The sequence below is a fragment of the Eretmochelys imbricata genome, chromosome 1 (assembly GCF_965152235.1).
Source record: "Eretmochelys imbricata isolate rEreImb1 chromosome 1, rEreImb1.hap1, whole genome shotgun sequence".
Lineage (NCBI taxonomy): Eukaryota > Metazoa > Chordata > Testudines > Cheloniidae > Eretmochelys > Eretmochelys imbricata.
In genome coordinates, this window is record NC_135572.1 from 272,935,810 (window position 1) to 272,954,886 (window position 19,077).

At 47.1% G+C, this 19,077-nt stretch overlaps 1 protein-coding gene across 1 annotated transcript in view; it reads left to right on the top strand.

The window, feature by feature from the left end:
- The first annotated feature begins 548 nt into the window (after positions 1 to 548).
- Positions 549 to 19,077, top strand: part of SLC5A8 (solute carrier family 5 member 8) — a 42,037-nt gene continuing 23,508 nt past the window's right edge. The window contains exons 1-6 of the mRNA XM_077807657.1: positions 549 to 887; positions 7,525 to 7,590; positions 14,955 to 15,006; positions 17,308 to 17,375; positions 17,804 to 17,958; positions 18,123 to 18,263. Of these exons, the coding sequence (XP_077663783.1) occupies positions 549 to 887; positions 7,525 to 7,590; positions 14,955 to 15,006; positions 17,308 to 17,375; positions 17,804 to 17,958; positions 18,123 to 18,263 (821 nt within the window). The remainder of the gene's footprint in view (positions 888 to 7,524; positions 7,591 to 14,954; positions 15,007 to 17,307; positions 17,376 to 17,803; positions 17,959 to 18,122; positions 18,264 to 19,077) is intronic.

Here is a 19,077-nt window from a genome sequence, read left to right on the forward strand (position 1 = left end):
GCGCGCAGGGAGAGGGGGCGCTGAGCTGGGCACAGGGCGCGCAGGGAGCGGGGGCGCTGAGCTGGGCACAGGCGCGCAGAGGCGGCACAGGGCGTGCAGGGAGCGGGGGCGCTGAGCTGGGCACAGGGCGCGCAGGGAGAGGGGGCGCTGAGCTGGGCACAGGCGCGCAGAGCCGGCACAGGGAGCGAGGGCGCTGAGCTGGGCACAGGGCGCGCAGGGAGCGGGGGCGCTGAGCTGGGCACAGGCGCGCAGAGGCTGCACAGGGCGTGCAGGGAACGGGGGCGCTGAACTGGGTACAGGGCGTGCAGGGAACGGGGGCGCTGAACTGGGTACAGGGCGCGCTGAGCTGGGCACAAGACGCGCAGGGAGAGGGGGCGCTGAGCTGGGCACAGGGCGCGCAGGGAACGGGACGCGCAGCGCAGGGCACAGGGCGCGCAAATCGAGGATCGCTGGCTGCCACCCATAGCCCCGCGTAGCGAGCCCCGGAGGCGCCTCCTCCCCCGCCTCCAGAGTTAAACACAACCCCTCCGCTGCGAGCGCCTGCGGCCATGGGCATCGGGCACTTCACCGTGTGGGACTATGTGGTGTTCGGGGCCATGCTGCTGGTCTCCGCGGTCATCGGCGTGTACTACGCCTTCGCGGGCGGCGGCCAGCAGACCTCCAAGGACTTCCTGATGGGCGGCCGCAGCATGAACGCCCTGCCCGTGGCGCTGTCCCTCACCGCCAGCTTCATGTCGGCGGTCACCGTGCTGGGCACCCCGGCGGAGATCTACCGCTTCGGGGCCATATTCTGCATCTTCGCCATCACCTACTTCCTGGTGGTGCTCATCAGCGCCGAGGTCTTCCTGCCCGTCTTCTACAGGCTGGGGATCACCAGCACCTACGAGGTAAGCGGGGCTGCCGCTCTCTCCCCGCTAGGGAGCACTAGCCCCATTCAGCATCCTCGCTATACCCTCCATACCGATCCGCTATGCCTGTGTCTCTCAGGAGCGTCCCCCACGTGGCCTTGCCCCTGTAGTAGCCCGCCCCTTCCAATTGATGTTTCCCCCTTGCAGAGGCCATGGCAGGTCTCCCGGTGACCCCTAAGATCTCCTGTCTCAATGGACTCACTCCATATGAGTTTGCTCCTGGAGAGTGGTTTCAGAGGGGTAGCCCTATTAGTCTGTATCTGCAAAAATAAAAAGGAGTACTTGTGGCACCTTAGAGCCTAACAAATTTATTTGGGCATAAGCTTTCGTGGGCTAAAATCCACTCCATGCATCTGATGAAGTGGGTTTTAGCCCACAAAAGCTTATGCCCAAATAAATTTGTTAGTCTCTAAGCTGCCACAAGTACTCCTAGTTGTTTTTTCTCCTGGAGAATGTTAGCCCTCTAGATTTTCAATCCAAGCTGTGGATTTAATTTTGCACAGATTGGTTCGTGACTTGGAATAACACAAAGAAAAGCCCTCTAAAATAGAAGCCGAAACTCCCAATCCTGGGTGCCTGCCTCAATTTAAGTTCCTAAATCCAGGTTGAGGCATAAAGGCCCAATCCAGCAGATCATTTAGACACCCATATGAACAGTCAAGCATATGAACAGTCTTATTGATTTCACTGGGACTTCCTCTTGTGTTTACAGATAAATAGGTCTCTGGATCAGGGCCCTAAATAGCAGCGGCTGGATTTTCCTTAGTACTTATACAATGAGATTTGCAAGTGCTCAGCATATGTGCAAGTCAGGCCACTTCTTTACCTGGGTGCCAAAATATGGCTTTAGAAAATTAGGACTTGATTTTCCACTGCACCCCAGCCCAGTGTGGTAAAAGCTGCACACAGGGCAATTTTAACTTAGGCCTCTGGCATAAAGTCCCTGAGGGATCTAGCATCCATTGGGAAGTGGGAGCCTTGTTGACATCGCCCCTTCACTCTTCCTGCGTCTTGCCTATTCTTACACCAAGCAGTGAAGTTTCTGCACAGGAGGTGGAAGAACAGCTCCATTAGATTCTCCCCAACATAGGGGGAATTCTCCAGTACAAATCTCTAGTTGCCTCAAATTGACTTTTTGGGCAAATTTTGGGCTCTTAATTATATATTATATAATTATATATTATATAATAAATTTTGGGCTCTTAATTATGACTAGACACTAACTCCTGAAAAAGACGGGTAAAAAATGCAGTATTATTATAGTGCAGCCATTAAGTTCATTCCCCTCACTGTTAGTATGAGCGGACTACCATAGTTCAAACACTTCTTTTTGTTCACCGAAGTGTTAAACTGTGCCTTTCTGTATGCATCCATTCAAAATTCAATGATGTTTAAACAATTGCAAAGACTCAAAGATGAATGCCAGCTCTTTGAAATGAGATATTTGTATCTGCATTGATTGGCCCATAAAGGAGATCTCCTTTACTCAACTGTACATGGATGTTTCTGTTAAGACAAGGGAATGAAATTTCAGGGTAAAAAGTCAAATGAAGCCAAGATTGACTGTCAGCTGAGGATCTTGAGTCTTAGCCTACACTGTAGGCAGAAGGTTGTGGTTCATGCTTAGGGCCCTACTGTCGTCAGATGTCACCATTGTGGTGCTCTGCTCTGTTCAATGTTGATAACAGTCGGCTGCGTGCATGTGTTCGGTCTGTGTGCTGGCCCTGCTCTGTGCAGATAGCTGACACGGCAGCAGGGCCAGCCCACAACATTTTGGCACCTGAGGCGGGGAGCTCAAATGACGCCTCCATGTCCCCTCGCTTGAGCCAAAACTTTGAAAGGTCTCAATATGCCTTCTTCCCGTTCTACTCCTCTCATGGAACTGCTCTGCTACCTACCCCAATAAAGGAGAACTAACAACTTAAAATGTCTTGTTCAAAAATTTTAAGTAACCCTTAACTTTCAAACGCCTGAACAGCAAATGCAACCTTTCTTGTCTGGCATTTTTATCTGTTTGAATAATCAAAGTGTTGCTTTCCGTGCCTTCTTGGTTGCAAAGATTTGAACTGCTTCCTGCTGAAGGTCCACAGTCTGGGCCAGCTCATGCTCTATTGAGATGGTTGCAAGGCCGACCAGCCACTCCTGTGTCATTGTGGAGCGTAGATGTTTTTTATTAACTTCAGCTTGGAGAAGCTGCGTTCTCCACTGGTAACAGTTACAGGAAGTGTTAGAAGTATGTGCAGAGCAACAAAAGCATTTGGAAAGAGGGTGGTCATTTTATTTGTGCACATATATTCCAGAACAGCATTTGGAGTTGATCCTGCTGAAAAGTATCTTGAAAGGGCTTTCAGTTCATCACCTAAAGCCCTCGCATCAATATCGCAAATGTCATCATGTGTCAACACTGTCTCTAGTGCCCTGCATTGCTGGTGTAGGTCTTCTTCAGGTATAGGGAGGAGTTTTGGAATATCGTACAACATCCCAAATATACTGCTGTGTTCCTTGAGCTGCATGAAACATTCTTCAACTAACTCTATTGCACAATCTAGCACCTGGTTAAAGAATTCAACTTTGAATTGTTGTTTGGGAACTCTTATGGGATTATCCTGTGCCTTGTAATCAAAATGTCTTCTTCTTTGGTGACTCTTGTATTCTTGAATGGGTGGGAAAATAGCTTCAGTGTGAAGTTCCTCTGACAACTTCTGTGCACTCTTCAGAACGTTTTGAAATCCCTCATCTGGCCGGTAAGACTGTAGGTATGACTTTGCTTTCTCCAGTTGTTCCATTGCTCCAGATATATCAGGGTCAACACCATGGAGTCTCTTGCTTACAACATTTATTTCAAACAGTAAGTCATGCCACATCACTAAGCCACACAGAAATTTGAAGTTATGTATGTTTCTGGTGATTCCATTTCCCTCTGCCACTGTTCTCCCACAAACAGTTCCTGTCCTAGCATTATCCTCCATAATGGAAACTATGGCATCATCTGTCTTCCCAATTTGGTGTTTGATAGGCTTTATCGCCTCCACTTGACTTTCCCATCACGTGCCACTCAGTGGTTTCAGCATCAGAGAGGATGTTCCCAGATGTTGCTTTAAAATTTGCCATCAATAAGTTGATGCCAAGAGAAAAATACATAGATGCTTTGAATTACATTAAAAAATTCAGCAGCCTCACTAGAAGCTGATGCTGCATCACTGACCACTAAGTTCAATGAATGAGAACTGCATGGGACAAAAAAAGCTCGAGGGTTTAACTCTCGGATCTGTGTCTGCACTCCTCTGTTCTTTCCTCTCATGTTGGCACCATTATCATAGCTCTGACCTCTCATGTCAGCTATCATATCACAATTCCCATATCTTCCAGCTTTTTAGGAAGCACAATTGTCATACCAAATCCTGTAGTATCATCAATGTCAATAAATTCTAGAAAATGCTCTCTGACAGTCACCATTGCAGGGACATTTTCACTAGGTTCTGTTGTTGTTACAAAACGCACCATTAAAGTCATTTGTTCCGTATGGCTGATATCAGGTGTGCAATCCAGAATAACAGAGTAATAACTTGCTGGCTTCAGAGCTGCCACATTCTTCTGTTTGACTTTTGTTGCCAGTAACTGTATGATCTCATTTTGAATTGTTTCCAAGGTAGTTGTGTGTGTACATTTCTTGGGTGGTGACTCTTCTTAGATGCTCCTGGAGTACAGCATCAAACTTAGCCATCAGCTCCACAATTTGAAGGAAGTTTCCATTGTTTGGCACATACAGCTGGTCTGAAGTGCCAGGCAGTGCTAGGTTTTGGGTAGCAAGCATTCTCACAATGGCAATGAGCCTTTTCAGAACATGTTGCTGGTAAAGAGACTCTGATGCAATCTTCTCTTGATGCTGATCATCTATGGTGGCCTTTAACCTTTGTCTCCTCTCAAGCTCTTTCTATCTGTGGAATGTTCTCTGGTGATTTGCTGCCTTCTCATGGCATGCCAGATTTCTAGCCAGATTTTTCCAGTCCTTTGTTCCTGTGGAACCCAATGTGGCTGGAACATTAGACTGGAAGAGTTTGCAACAAAAACAGTATGCAGCATTTTGAGTTTTTGAGTAGATAAGCCATGGCCTCTCCACTTTGTCACCATTGGGGATTTCACGCCAGTAATGTGTTGGATGGAAACTTCTATTTTCATTGTCTTTGGGGAACATGAAGTTTTTCACTTGCTGTGGTCCATGCAGTACAAGGAAGTCCCTCAGGCTACTGCTCAAGTGGGTCCACAGTCCTGGATCATCTAGACTTAAGGAACTAAACTTAGCAGCAGCTGTTTCTTGTGCCTCCACCACACTCTCCTCCTTTCTCTCCCTGCAGCTCCTGCTGCTTTTTGTTATTCCCTCTTACCTTTTCTCCTGCCTGCCTGTTATGTCTCTTGTGCCCTCCTTCCTCCAGCACAGCGCTCCACCATCTCTGTGCATCTAGAGCAGAGAGAATACATATGCACCAGCAGCAGACACAATTTTCTACACTCTGGGTCCTAGTGGCGCCCCCCCACAGTCTGGCACCTGAGGCGGCTGCCTCAGTTTGCCTCATGGTAAGGCCAGCCCTCCACAGTAGACCCGAAGAGAACCCCCACTGACCACAGATTCCGAGAAGGTATTCAGGCAGGTTTATTGTCAAACGAAGCACAGTAATAGTTTTCTGCAGACTGTACAGGACATACTACGAATATGTGCCCCCTGACAATGGCCATAGCTCAGTCAGTGGCGGGACTCTCCACTGCCCCTTAGGCTGGACCAAGACAACTCCTTAGGTGTGAATTCTTATACACAGGTACAAACAAGTTACACATCACTCCTGATGTATTGAGGTACAACCCCTCTACCTAGTATGGTGTTGCCTATCATCTTGTGCATGTTGGTTTGAACAAAACAACTCTATCCATCATGTTATCCTTTAGGACCCTGTCTTCCTTGTTATCTCTGTGGAATGTGCTAGTCCTGGTCTGTTCTGGTACCATCCTGGCCCATGTTTATATTACTAGTGCTTAGTGCTCAGGTATGTGTATAATTGCAGCATCAGCCTTCTTCTTGCCAGCTTCCGTGAGTAGGGCCTGCCTCTGGCTCACAGCTTAATTTTGCTTTATGTTAGCAAAGTCTTGACCATTACTTTAGTTCAGGCCTTGGGTCTCATACTGGGCCTCTAATACAAGGGTTTATGTTTCAGGGCCTTATCCTACCACACCTACCAAATTCACGGCCATGAAAAATGCGTCATGGACCATGAAATCTGGTCTCCCCCCATGAAATCTGGTCTTTTGTGTGCTTTTACCCTATACTATACCAATTTCATGGGGGAACCAGAGTTTCTCAAACTGGGGGTCCTGACCCAAAAGGGAGTTGCAGGGGGGTCACAAGGTTATTTTAGGGGGGATCGTGGTATTGCCACCCTTACTTCTGTGCTGCCTTCAGAGCTGGGCGGCTGGAGAGCGGTGGCTGTTGGACGGGCCCCCAGCTCTGAAGGCGGCACCCTGCCAGCAGCTGCGCAAAAGTAAGGGTGACAATGCCATACCATGCCACCTTACTTCTGCACTGCTGCCTTCCGAGCTGGGTGGCCTGAGAATGGCGGCTGCTGACTGAGGGCCCAGCTCTGCAGGTAGCAGCACAGAAGTAAGGGTGGCAATACCGTACCATGCTCCTGGCCAGCAGCCGCTGCTCTCTGGCCACCCCATTCTGAAGGCGCCAGCAGCAGTGCAGAAGTAAGGGTAGCAATACCACAACCCTGCCTACAATAACCATGTGACCCCCCCCCCACTTCTTTTTAGGTTAGGACCCCTACAATTTCTTCACCGTGAAATTTCATATTTAAATAGCTGAAATCATGAAATTTACTCTTTTTAAAATCCTATGACCATGAAATTGACCAAAATGGACTGTGAATTTGGTAGGGCCCTATTCATGCTGTATAAGATCTGGGTATTATTAATTATTATTAGTAGTAATTTATTATTATACACCATCCCAGAAGTTGGGTTTATATATAATGCTAACAGACAGTGAATGCCTCGGGCAAGTGCTGCTGGTCCTGTTACAGTAGCAGGAGATCCAGATTTAGATGACCCAGTTAAACTGAAAGACTTCTGCCCCTCTCAGACAGCTGTTCGGCTGCAAATGAAAATCTTGGCAGTTTTCAAAGAGGGTAGAGATAATTCTTTCTTCCACCTCACAATAAAAAAAAGTTATATTCCCTCACAACTAGTTAGGATTGTAGCTAAAGGCGTAACAACGGCTGGATTTTGTCCAGTCACAATGCACAACTATTGTCTGAAAAGTTCTGTAAGATACCTGTGCTAGAAAGCACTACATATGTATGTATATATGACCAAACTCTGTTCTTTGTGCTCCAGCTTATACTAACTAGGTAAATATTTAGCTTCTCTCAGGTTTAACTAAATGACAGTGATGTCTGCAGAAAACAAGATCAGGTTGATCATGAGAGCTGCCAGCCATCCATGTAAATATAAAAACGGTTACTTCTGCTGAACAGTAGTATCTTTTCTTACAGGAGGTGTCTTAATACCATTTCTATAAATGTAAATTTTTGACATTAAAGTTGTTTATTCACCTCTTTTGCAGTACTTGGAGCTTCGATTTAATAAATATCTGCGTCTCTGTGGGACAATCCTCTTCATTATACAAACGGCAAGTAAACCTCAAACAGGTTCTTTGATCTTTAATAGCCTTGAGCATTATTTTAGTGTGGTGTAACTGGTAGTCACGTGTAAGTGGTTGCTAAGTTTATTGTGAAATATTAGATATTGACACGAAAGAAAGAGACAAGGAAGTTCTTCATACTACCTAGTAATGAAGAGCATGCACTCTCCAGCACTGCTCTTTGTTCCCTGCCCAGAGGATCCTTGAGTAACCCGAGTATCTAGGGAACGTTGAACTAAACACACGTTGCAATGCTAGCTGGTTGCTTGCTACTTGGCACTGGTACTTGTCCCTCCCTGTAAAGCAAGGACAAACCCATCAGAGATATAGAAAGCATGAGAAGAATAGTGGAACACCACTATATTTGAATACCGATGTCATCTCACCCTAAAATAATATTCACTAAGAAACTGAAGGCTAAAAGTGGGCCAAGCTATTCGTAAACCACAGCGAAAAATAATTCAATACATATTAGCAATATGTCCAAGAAAATATGTATTTCTCTGTGCTAAAGCTTATATCTGAAACTGTCTGGATCATTAAAAGGAAGATTTTTTAAAAATAGTATTTTACTGTTCTGCTGGTATAATTTTATTGGTCCTCTAGCCATTGGTGTGTCATTTTTTTCTAAATAAAATGAAGAAGTTGAAAGATTAGATCTCGATTCTTCTTTTAATTTAGACAAAATCTGATCATGATTGTGGCAAGAACACGTTTTGTCTGGGATGCCAGAAAGCAGATGGGAAAACATTCACTGCATATTAGAAAGCTATTTTTCTATGCTGACTCACTCAAAAAGTTTGCTGTCCCATGCCATGCTGACAGTCAGCCAGGTACTCTATGGGTATGTCTACACTACGAAATTAGGTCGAATTTATAGAAGTCGTTTTTTTAGAAATCGGTTTTATGTATTCGAGTATGTGTGTCCCCACAGAAAATGCTCTAAGTGCATTAAGTGCATTAACTCGGCGGAGTGCTTCCACAGTACCGAGGCTGGAGTCGACTTCTGGAGCGTTGCACTGAGGGTAGCTATCCCACCGTTCCTGCAGTCTCCGCTGCCCATTGGAATTCTGGGTTGAGATCCCAATGCCTGATGGGGCTAAAACATTGTCGCGGGTGGTTCTGGGTACATATCGTCAGGCCCCCGTTCCCTCCCTCCCTCCGTGAAAGCAAGGGCAGACAATCGTTTCGCGCCTTTTTTCCTGAGTTACCTGTGCAGACGCCATACCACGGCAAGCATGGAGCCCGCTCCGCTCACTGTCACCGTATGTCTCCTGGGTGCTGGCAGACGCGGTACTGCATTGCTACACAGTAGCAGCAACCCATTGCCTTGTGGCAGCAGACGGTGCAATAGGACTGGTAGCCGTCATCATCATGTCCGAGGTGCTCCTGGCCACGTCTGCCAGGAGCGCCTGGGCAGACATGGGCGCAGGGACTAAATTTGGAGTGACTTGATCAAGTCATTCTCTTTAGTCCTGCAGTCAGTCCTATTGAACCATCTTATGGTAAGCAGGCAGACGATATGTATTGCTGGCAGTCGTATTGCATCATCTTCTGCCGGGCAGCCATGAGATGTGGATGGCATGCAGTCCTCTGCACCATCTGCTGCCAGCCAAAGATGTAAAAGATAGATGGAGTGGATCAGAACAAGAAATAGACCAGATTTGTTTTGTACTCATTTGCGTCCCCCCCTCCCCCGTCTAGGGGACTCATTCTTCTAGGTCACACTGCAGTCACTCACAGAGAAGGTGCAGCGAGGTAAATCTAGCCATGTATCAATCAGAGGCCAGACTAACCTCCTTGTTCCAATAAGAACAATAACTTAGGTGCACCATTTCTTATTGGAACCCTCCGTGAAGTCCTGCCTGAAATACTCCTTGACGTAAAGCCACCCCCTTTGTTGATTTTAGCTCCCTGAAGCCAACCCTGTAAGCCGTGTCGTCAGTCGCCCCTCCCTCCGTCAGAGCAATGGCAGACAATCGTTCCGCACCTTTTTTCTGTGCGGATGCCATACCAAGGCAAGCATGGAGGCCGCTCAGCTCACTTTGGCAATTAGGAGCACATTAAACACCACACGCATTATCCAGCAGTATATGCAGCACCAGAACCCAGCAGAGCGATACTGGGCGAGGAGGCGACGTCAGCGCGGTTGCGTGAGTGATCAGGACATGGACACAGATTTCTCTGAAAGCAAGGGCCCTGCCAATGCATGCATCATGGTGCTAATGGGGCAGGTTCATGCTGTGGAACGCTGATTCTGGGCTCGGGAAACAAGCACAGACTGGTGGGACCGCATAGTGTTGCAGGTCTGGGATGATTTCCAGTGGCTGCGAAACTTTCGCATGCGTAAGGGCACTTTCACGGAACTTTGTGACTTGCTTTCCCCTGCCCTGAAGCACATGAATACCAAGATGAGAGCAGCCCTCACAGTTGAGAAGCGAGTGGCGATAGCCCTGTGGAACCTTGCAACGCCAGACAGCTACCGGTCAGCTGAGAATCAATTTGGAGTGGGCAAATCTACTGTGGGGGCTGCTGTGATGCAAGTAGCCCACGCAATCAAAGATCTGCTGATATCAAGGGTAGTGACCCTGGGACATGTGCAGGTCATAGTGGATGGCTTTGCTGCAATTGGATTCCCTAACTGTGGTGGGGCCATAGACGGAACCCATATCCCTATCTTGGCACCAGAGCACCAAGCCGCCGAGTGCATAAACTGCAAGGGGTACTTTTCAATAGTGCTGCAAGCTCTGGTGGATCACAAGGGACGTTTCACCAACATCAACGTGGGATGGCCGGGAAAGGTACATGACGCTCGCATCTTCAGGAACTCTGGTCTGTTTCAAAAGCTGCAGGAAGGGACTTTATTCCCAGACCAGAAAATAACTGTTGGGGATGTTGAAATGCCTATAGTTATCCTTGGGGACCCAGCCTACCCCTTAATGCCATGGCTCATGAATCCGTATACAGGCAGCCTGGACAGTAGTCAGGAGCTGTTCAACTACAGGCTGAACAAGTGCAGAATGGTGGTAGAATGTGCATTTGGACGTTTAAAGGCGCGCTGGCGCAGTTTACTGATTCGCTTAGACCTCAGCTAAACCAATATTCCCACTGTTATTACTGCTTGCTGTGTGCTCCACAATATCTGTGAGAGTAAGGGGGAGACGTTTATGGCAGGGTGGGAGGTGAGGCAAATCGCCTGGCTGCTGGTTACGCGCAGCCAGACACCAGGGCGGTTAGAAGAGCACAGGAGGGCGCGGTACGCATCAGAGAAGCTTTGAAAACCAGTTTCATGACTGGCCAGGCTACGGTGTGAAAGTTCTCTTTGTTTCTCCTTGATGAAACCCCCGCCCCTTGGTTCACTCTACTTCCCTGTAAGCTAACCACACTCCCCTCCTCCCTTCGATCACCGCTTGCAGAGGCAATAAAGTCATTGTTGCTTCACATTCATGCATTCTTTATTCATTCATCACACAAATAGGGGGATGACTACCAAGGTAGCCCAGGAGGGGTAGTGGAGGAGGGAAGGAAAATGCCACACAGCACTTTAAAAGTTTACAACTTTAAAATTTATTGAATGCCAGCCTTCTTTGTTTTGAGCAATCCTCTGTGGCGGAGTGGCTGGTTGGCCGGAGGCCCCCCCACTGCATTCTTGGGCATCTGGGTGTGGAGGCTATGGAACTTGGGGAGGAGGGCGGTTGGTTACACAGGGGCTGTAGTGGCAGTCTGTGCTCCAGCTGCCTTTGCTGCAGCTCAACCATACACTGGAGCATACTGGTTTGGTCCTCCAGCAGCCTCAGCATTGAATCCTGCCTCCTCTCATCATGCTGCCGCCACATTTGAGCTTCAGCCCTGTCTTCAGCCCGCCACTTACTCTCTTCAGCCTGCCACCTCTCCTCCCGGTCATTTTGTGCTTTCCTGCACTCTGACATTATTTGCCTCCATGCATTCGTCTGTGCTCTGTCAGTGTGGGAGTACAGCATGAGCTCAGAGAACATTTCATCAGGAGTGCGTTTTTTTTTCTTTCTAAGCTTCACTAGCCTCTGGGAAGGAGAAGATCCTGTGATCATTGAAACACATGCAGCTGGTGGAGAAAAAAAAAGGGACAGCGGTATTTAAAAGGACACATTTTATAAAACAGTGGCTACACTCTTTCAGGGTAAACCTTGCTGTTAACATTACATACATAGCACATGTGCTTTCGTTACAAGGTCGCATTTTGCCTCCTCCCACCACGTGGCTACCCCCTCAACCCTCCCCCCTCCCCGTGGCTAACAGCGGGGAACATTTCTGTTCAGCCGCAGGCAAACAGCCCAGCAGGAATGGGCTCCTCTGAGTGTCCCCTGAAGAAAAGCACCCTATTTCAACCAGGTGACCATGAATGATATCTCACTCTCCTGAGGATAACACAGAGAGATAAAGAACAGATGTTGTTTGAACGTCAGCAAACATACACTGCAATGCTTTGTTGTACAATGATTCCCAAGTATGTGTTATTGGCCTGGAGTGGTAAAGTGTCCTACCATGAAGGACGCAATAAGGCTGCCCTCCCCAGAAACCTTTTGCAAAGGCCTTGGGAGTACATCCAGGAGAGCCGCGAATGCCAGGGCAAATTAATCCTTTCACATGCTTGCTTTTAAACCATGTATAGTATTTTAAAAGGTACACTCACCGGAGGTCCCTTCTCCGCCTGCTGGGTCCAGGAGGCAGCCTTGGGTGGGTTCGGGGGGTACTGGCTCCAGGTCCAGGGTGAGAAACAGTTCCTGGCTGTCAGGAAAACCGGTTTCTCCGCTTGCTTGCTGTGAGCTATCTACAACCTCATCATCATCATCTTCCTCGTCCCCAAAACCTGCTTCTGTGTTGCCTCCATCTCCATTGAAGGAGTCAAACAACACGGCTGGGGTAGTGGTGGCTGAACCCCCTAAAATGGCATGCAGCTCGTCATAGAAGCGGCATGTTTGGGGCTCTGACCCAGAGCGGCCGTTCGCCTCTCTGGTTTTCTGGTAGGCTTGCCTCAGCTCCTTAAGTTTCACGCGGCACTGCTTCGGGTCCCTGTTATGGCCTCTGTCCTTCATGCCCTGGGAGATTTTGACAAAGGTTTTGGCATTTCAAAAACTGGAACGGAGTTCTGATAGCATGGATTCCTCTCCCCATACAGCGATCAGATCCCGTACCTCCCGTTCAGTACATGCTGGAGCTCTTTTGCGATTCTGGGACTCCATCATGGTCACCTCTGCTGATGAGCTCTGCATGGTCACCTGCAGCTTGCCATGCTGGCCAAACAGGAAATGAGATTCAAAAGTTCGCAGTTCTTTTCCTGTCTACCTGGCCAGTGCATCTGAGTTGAGAGTGCTGTCCAGAGCGGTCACAAAGGAGCACTTTGGGATAGCTCCCGGAGGCCAATACGTCAAATTGTGTCCACAGTACCCCAAATTCGAGCCAGCAAGGCCGATTTAAGCGCTAATCCACTTGTCAGGGGTGGAGTAAGGAAATCGATTTTAAGAGCCCTTTAAGTCGAAATAAAGGGCTTCATCGTGTGGACGGGTGCAGGTTTACATCGATTTAACACTGCTAAATTCGACCTAAAATCCTAGTGTAGACCAGGGCTATAATTTGTGAAGGCTACAAGTTAGGTGTAGCTTGTTCAGAAAACAGGTATAAGTGACAAAACAGTGCAGCTTGCACTGATATGGCTTTCATTGTGGAGGTAGATCCTGAGCTGTGGGGGGGATACACTCAACACACCTCAGGAGGAGCGTGGAGGGGAAAGGTGGCTTTATGCCACCTTTGCGTTTCCCCAATCTGGGAGTGAGTCTGGCCCTTAACATAATTTAGAGCAGCCTATATGTTAAACATAGATGCCCACAGTTTCACGGGGCCATTCTGGCACCTGAAGATTGCCAGAGTGTAGGGATACCCTGACCAGTCCCCCTTTCACCAGGGGAAGGGGGCATTGGTGGAGGTGACAGTGGAAAGGGGATGGTATAGGAGTTGCTATGGCAGCCCTATGGTCACCAGAGGATTCCTCAACATAGGGGGAATCCTCTGCCACCCTGTCTTAGCTGAGTTTATGGCTTCTTTGTGCTATGGAACAGTGTGGAGCAGCCTTAACTGGGCCAAAGATCTGGCCCAAAGTACGCAAAACAGTTGTAAATGGCACCAGTTTGGAATTCTGTGGGGAAATTCAGCTGATGGTTTAACAAGGTGCTGTCCTCACCGAGGTCAATACGAATATTATCGGTGTAAACCATTGAAGGCTGGATATATGATGGTACAAGTTAAAGGAGCCGGGGAGTGACTTTATTTTCCTCTCTTGTTAGTTGCTTGTTGTGTTACATGCCAAGAGGACTGTAGAAGGGAATGTATGTTATACATGTAAGTTTGCACACTTGCTGAATTCCAAGTAACTGCAGGTTATGATACTTTACCACTTACACATGAGCCGGAGTCTGATCTCACACCAGTGTAAATCAGGAGGAACTGTGCTGAAGTCAGTGGATTTAAATCCCATAAAGTAGGTATAAGTGAATGCAGAATCAACTCCTCAATGTGTAACTTACCCTCACTACTGATGTTGTTGTTGAATTTGGTCCGGAGACTTCCATGGAAATTGCACCTGTTTACTCGAAGCTACATCTCTGTGTTTGGCCTTGTGGAATTACACCAAGATGAAAGCTGAAGGTTTTTTGTTGTTTTTTTTTAAACTTCCTTCCTCTGAAGCACCGCGGTGACTACTGCTGGTCATAATAATCATAAGGGAAAAGATTGGTTTGTCTTTAACTCTTTCCGGTGAGGGATGGAAAATCAGACCAGTTCTCAACCCTGTATGTGCATGTCACCCTCCAATGTTGGCAGCCTATAAACCCTAATGACTACACCAGAATTACTATTTAATGGCATAGCTCTAGTCCTGGGTAATCGGAGTTATGTTTGCATATTGAGTGCCATTAACATTGCAAGAGATTTCTTGGCAAAGTATTTGCCAGCCCCAGCATTTTTTCCTCTTTCCACAGGTTTCTGCAATATGGCATTTGTATGTGATTACTGCACTTTTTTAAACAATACACTACTTTGTAGAAAAGCCAGGAAAAGTTGAAGAGGGCCTGGGTATTTAAGAGCCATTGTAGTGTTCATTTTAGGAACAGTGTACCATGAAGAATGCAATACTAGGTAGCCTCTGACTTTTCCCTTATAAATGATAGGAATTATTACTTAATACTGCACAGTACTGGTGATATAGACTCTATGTCTACCTATAGATACATTTACCTATGTATACTATAGGTAAATTAGTTTAAGTAGGTATAGAACAAGTTCCTTTTAATTTGATTTAGTATTTCTTTTATCCTCCTTAGATTTTATACACTGGAATTGTTATTTATGCTCCAGCTCTGGCACTGAACCAAGGTAAAAGGAAAATATGCTAATTATTTTACATTTTACAAGGTAGTTTGTTTTATTTAATTATTTTTTTGTAATATGTAAGCGGGGGAATAGTCCCACTATTGTGGGGAACTTTCCTGGCTTCTGCACTACCCCGGTGAAGTGGGCTAGCGAAAGGATCTGAGTCCTCGCTCCCACTTCCTTTACCCAGTGGCCTCCCTGCCCTTGAGGACTCCCCTTCCACTCTCCTGTCTGGCAGAGTCCTTGTAACCCCAACAAGGCTGGACCCAGGATTCCTGGGGGAGCTCAACCCCCAATCCTGCTGTGGTCACCTAGGACAGGGGCTAGGGTGTCCCCACTCCGGGGTACTCTCTCTGCACTGGCCACTTCTCTGACCCACTGATTATTACATACAATTTGAAGCAAATGCAAGTTATTTAATCAACAATTAATTTTAAACGGAATAAGGAAAAATGGGAAAGGTTAAAGGAAACACATCACCCCGCTCTGTGGCAGGGAACATCACAAACAGTGTCTCTGGAATGTCCGGGCAGTTCACAGTCTGTCCTTGTAAGTCCCAGGCCTCCTTCTCAGGCCCTGGCTGTGCTGCAGGGATGCTGTGGGTTGGACGCTCGCTCCGGTAGTGGCCACACGCTCTCAGATTCTAGGTGGCAGGGCCCTTCTTCCCAGCATTGCCCCCGCACTGTCGGGGTTACCAATCCCCCTCCGAGTCTGGCCTGCAATACTTCCTGGCTGAGGCATCTCCCTGTGCTGGGCCCACTGCCCAGGATCCCCCCTCGCTCTCCGCAGCTGCTCACGACACCCAGCTCCGGACTGCTCCAGCCCCAGCTCCAGCTCCACTCTGTCTTAGCTCCAGCTCCACTCTGCCTCAGCACGGCTGCTGCTCTGCCTCCAGCTCCCTGGGCTGCTTTTCTGGCCCTCTGGCTCTGGTTGCAGCAGCTCTGCTCCCAGGGCAAGTCTGCTCCCTCTGGGCTGTGCCTCTGGCTTTGGGGCTGCAGCTCTGCTCCCAGGACAGGGTCTGCTTTCTCTGGGCTGCTGTTCTGGTCCCTCTGGATCTGGCACAACTCTGCTCCCCAACTTAGCTTGGGCCCCTGCTTTCTCCTTAGCTCGGCCCCACTCTGTCTGACCCAGGCAATTCCAGCTCACACCAAGGACGGGACCTCCCTGGCCTCCTGAATCCCTGATTAGCCTGCCCACCCTGTCATTCAGGCTAACCTGAAGCATTGGCCTCTCCCCGTTGTTCCTGGGGGCTGTCAGTCTCGGGTCCTGATTCCCCATCGACCCTTCCCCTTTGAGTACTGGGAGCTAGCACCTAAAACACCCCCACTGAATGTTAGTAAGGGGGCAACAGTCCCCTTACAAATACATAGAACTATTAGGTTTTTAAGACAGACATCAACATAAGTAACCATGGGCCCAATTAAGAAGTCTTCCTAAGCTCCTGTTGACTTTTTGTCTAAATGAAGACTTGAGCATTGGTCCAGTAGTTGTGACAGATTTTATAAGAGATTGAAGATTTGAGGACAAATTCAACTCTCAGTTACCCTGACTTGAATGGGACTCCCTTACTGTCTATCTGCACAAATCCCTTTGTGTTGAAGTCAATGAGATAACTCATGGGCTTAAAAGGTTAGGATATAGTTTTAGTTGTTAAAATTTTAATTAAAGGGAAATTAGTCCTTAGATCAGTGGTGGGCAACCTGTGGCCTGTGGGCCACATGTGGTCAGTCAGGGTAATCCGCTGGCGGGCCGCCAGACATTTTGTTTACATTTGCACAGCTGCCCACAGCTCCCAGTGGCCGCGGTCACTGTTCCCGGCCAATGGGAGCGACAGGAAATGGTGCGGGCCACAGGGAAGTGTTGGCTGCTGCTTCCTGCAACTCCAATTGGCCAGGAATGGCAAACCGTGGCCACTGGGCGCTGCGGACGGCTGTGCAAATATAAACAAATTGTCTGGCGGCCCATCAGAGGATTACCACAGGTAATTAATTTATTTATTTAATGGGCCACAGGTTGCCCACATCTGCCTTAGATGCAAAAATATTTCTAATTGCTCAGCAGTTTGCAAAGTCTATCACAACTATTGTTATGAGTTGGTTATATTCTTAGTCCGTCAAAGTCCCTTGGTTTTAGTGCACAAATCATGTGAGTGCTATTGTTATTATTTTCTACTTTTCATTTTAAAATGGTTCTAATCTTTTTTTTCCAGGCAATCAGACCAACCTACAAATGTGGTTGAATGTTAAAGGATTTACTTTTTTTCAAAAACAGTCTTTGCAATTGTACATTTTCCCTCTTTTTCAGTCACAGGATTTGACTTGTGGGGTGCAGTGGTCACAACTGGAGTCGTCTGTACCTTCTATTGCACACTGGTATGTTGACAGTTCATTTTAAAGAACCTCCCCCTTCTTTTAACTGCTTAGTTAAAATATAGAACAACCTTCCACTGTAACGTAGTGTACAATTATTGAGTTTAAACTTGAATAAAGACAGAGGGCCTGGTCATCCTCTCCCCTGCTCCAAACTGCATATGGAAAACACCTGTGCATCTGCCCACTCCCACATGGAAAGGGCTGTGGTCTTCTCTGTAGCACTGTTCTCTACTCTCCTGGGTAGAGACTGGCCAGGCTGGGAGCAGGAGTGGGTGGGGCTCAGAAAAACAGATCACCTCACCCTGCCCTTCCCATGGGATTTTCTGCAGGTCGGGTGAGCTGGCCCATAAATTTGAATTTGCAAAATTTATAATTGCATCTTAATTTCATGCTCCTACTATACATTGAATGTTCTGTTCCTTACACAGGGTGGTCTAAAGGCAGTAGTCTGGACAGATGTTTTCCAGGTTGGAATCATGGTAGCTGGATTTTCATCTGTGATTATACGTGCTGTGGTGGTTCAAGAGGGAATCGGACGCATTCTAAATGATTCTTACCATGGGGGAAGATTAAACTTCTGGGAGTAAGTTTGTATATACTTAGGCTAAAACATGATCAGCTTAAACAATCTTAAAAGTGTTAAACTGCGTCCACACGGGTTTTCAATTGAATTAACTTCATTGGGGCAGAGGGAGAAGCACCATTTTTGTCCATATTCTGAGTCTGTTATTTTTTTCTCCCATTTAGTTTTAATCCCAACCCCTTGCAAAGACATACCTTCTGGACAATTCTCATAGGTGGGACCTTCACCTGGACTGGCATATACGGGGTCAACCAATCTCAAGTTCAGAGATACATTGCCTGCAAAACCAGGTTCCAAGCAAAATTGTAAGCCTGTGTGCGGTAAATGTAATTCTTCAGTGCCTGTCTTTAGCTACTATCTGTTCTTCATAAAGGGAGATTTTTAAATGAATGCTTTAAATTTATATACAACCTGTTCATGAAAGGTAGTAACGACCTGTACTTTCTGCTTTGTGAACAAGGACGAAAGCAAATTGGAAGACTAAATGCCAGGATTGATAAGTTATGGCAACATTCAGTTTTGTCCCAGACGGTTTTGTGATGCTGGTGTGCACGCACACAAAAGCTGTATTAAGTTCATTTGCAACCTAGAGACCAAATTGTATAGGTGTTATTTGTGCAAAGCTTCTAATAACACCAGATCTTGGCTTGGTACTATATTAAACCTAAATCAGTGAATGGGAGTTGTACCAGAATAAATATTAAAGGATTCAGTCATAAAGCTACTGAAATTGATTGCCCAATGATAAAATTGCTGAAGAATCATGTTCTTTGTTTTCAGAACAGTTAGTGACCTGACATAAGAACATAAGAATGGCCATACTGGGTCAGACCAAGGGTCCATCCAGCCCAGTATCCTGTCTACTGACAGTGGCCAATGCCAGGTGCCCCAGAGGGAATGAACCTAACAGGTAATGATCAAGTGATCTCTCTCCTGAAGCTGTAAGCAGCTGGAGACTGGTGATCAGTAAGCTTTCTGTATAGATTTACCTATCTGAGAAATGTATGAAAAATAAAAATGCCTTCCCCACAATACAATGCCATAAGGTATAGGAAGGGACAGTATTTTGGAGGTTTGATATTTTTAAAATGTGGGCAAAATAATTAAAACAATTTTTTT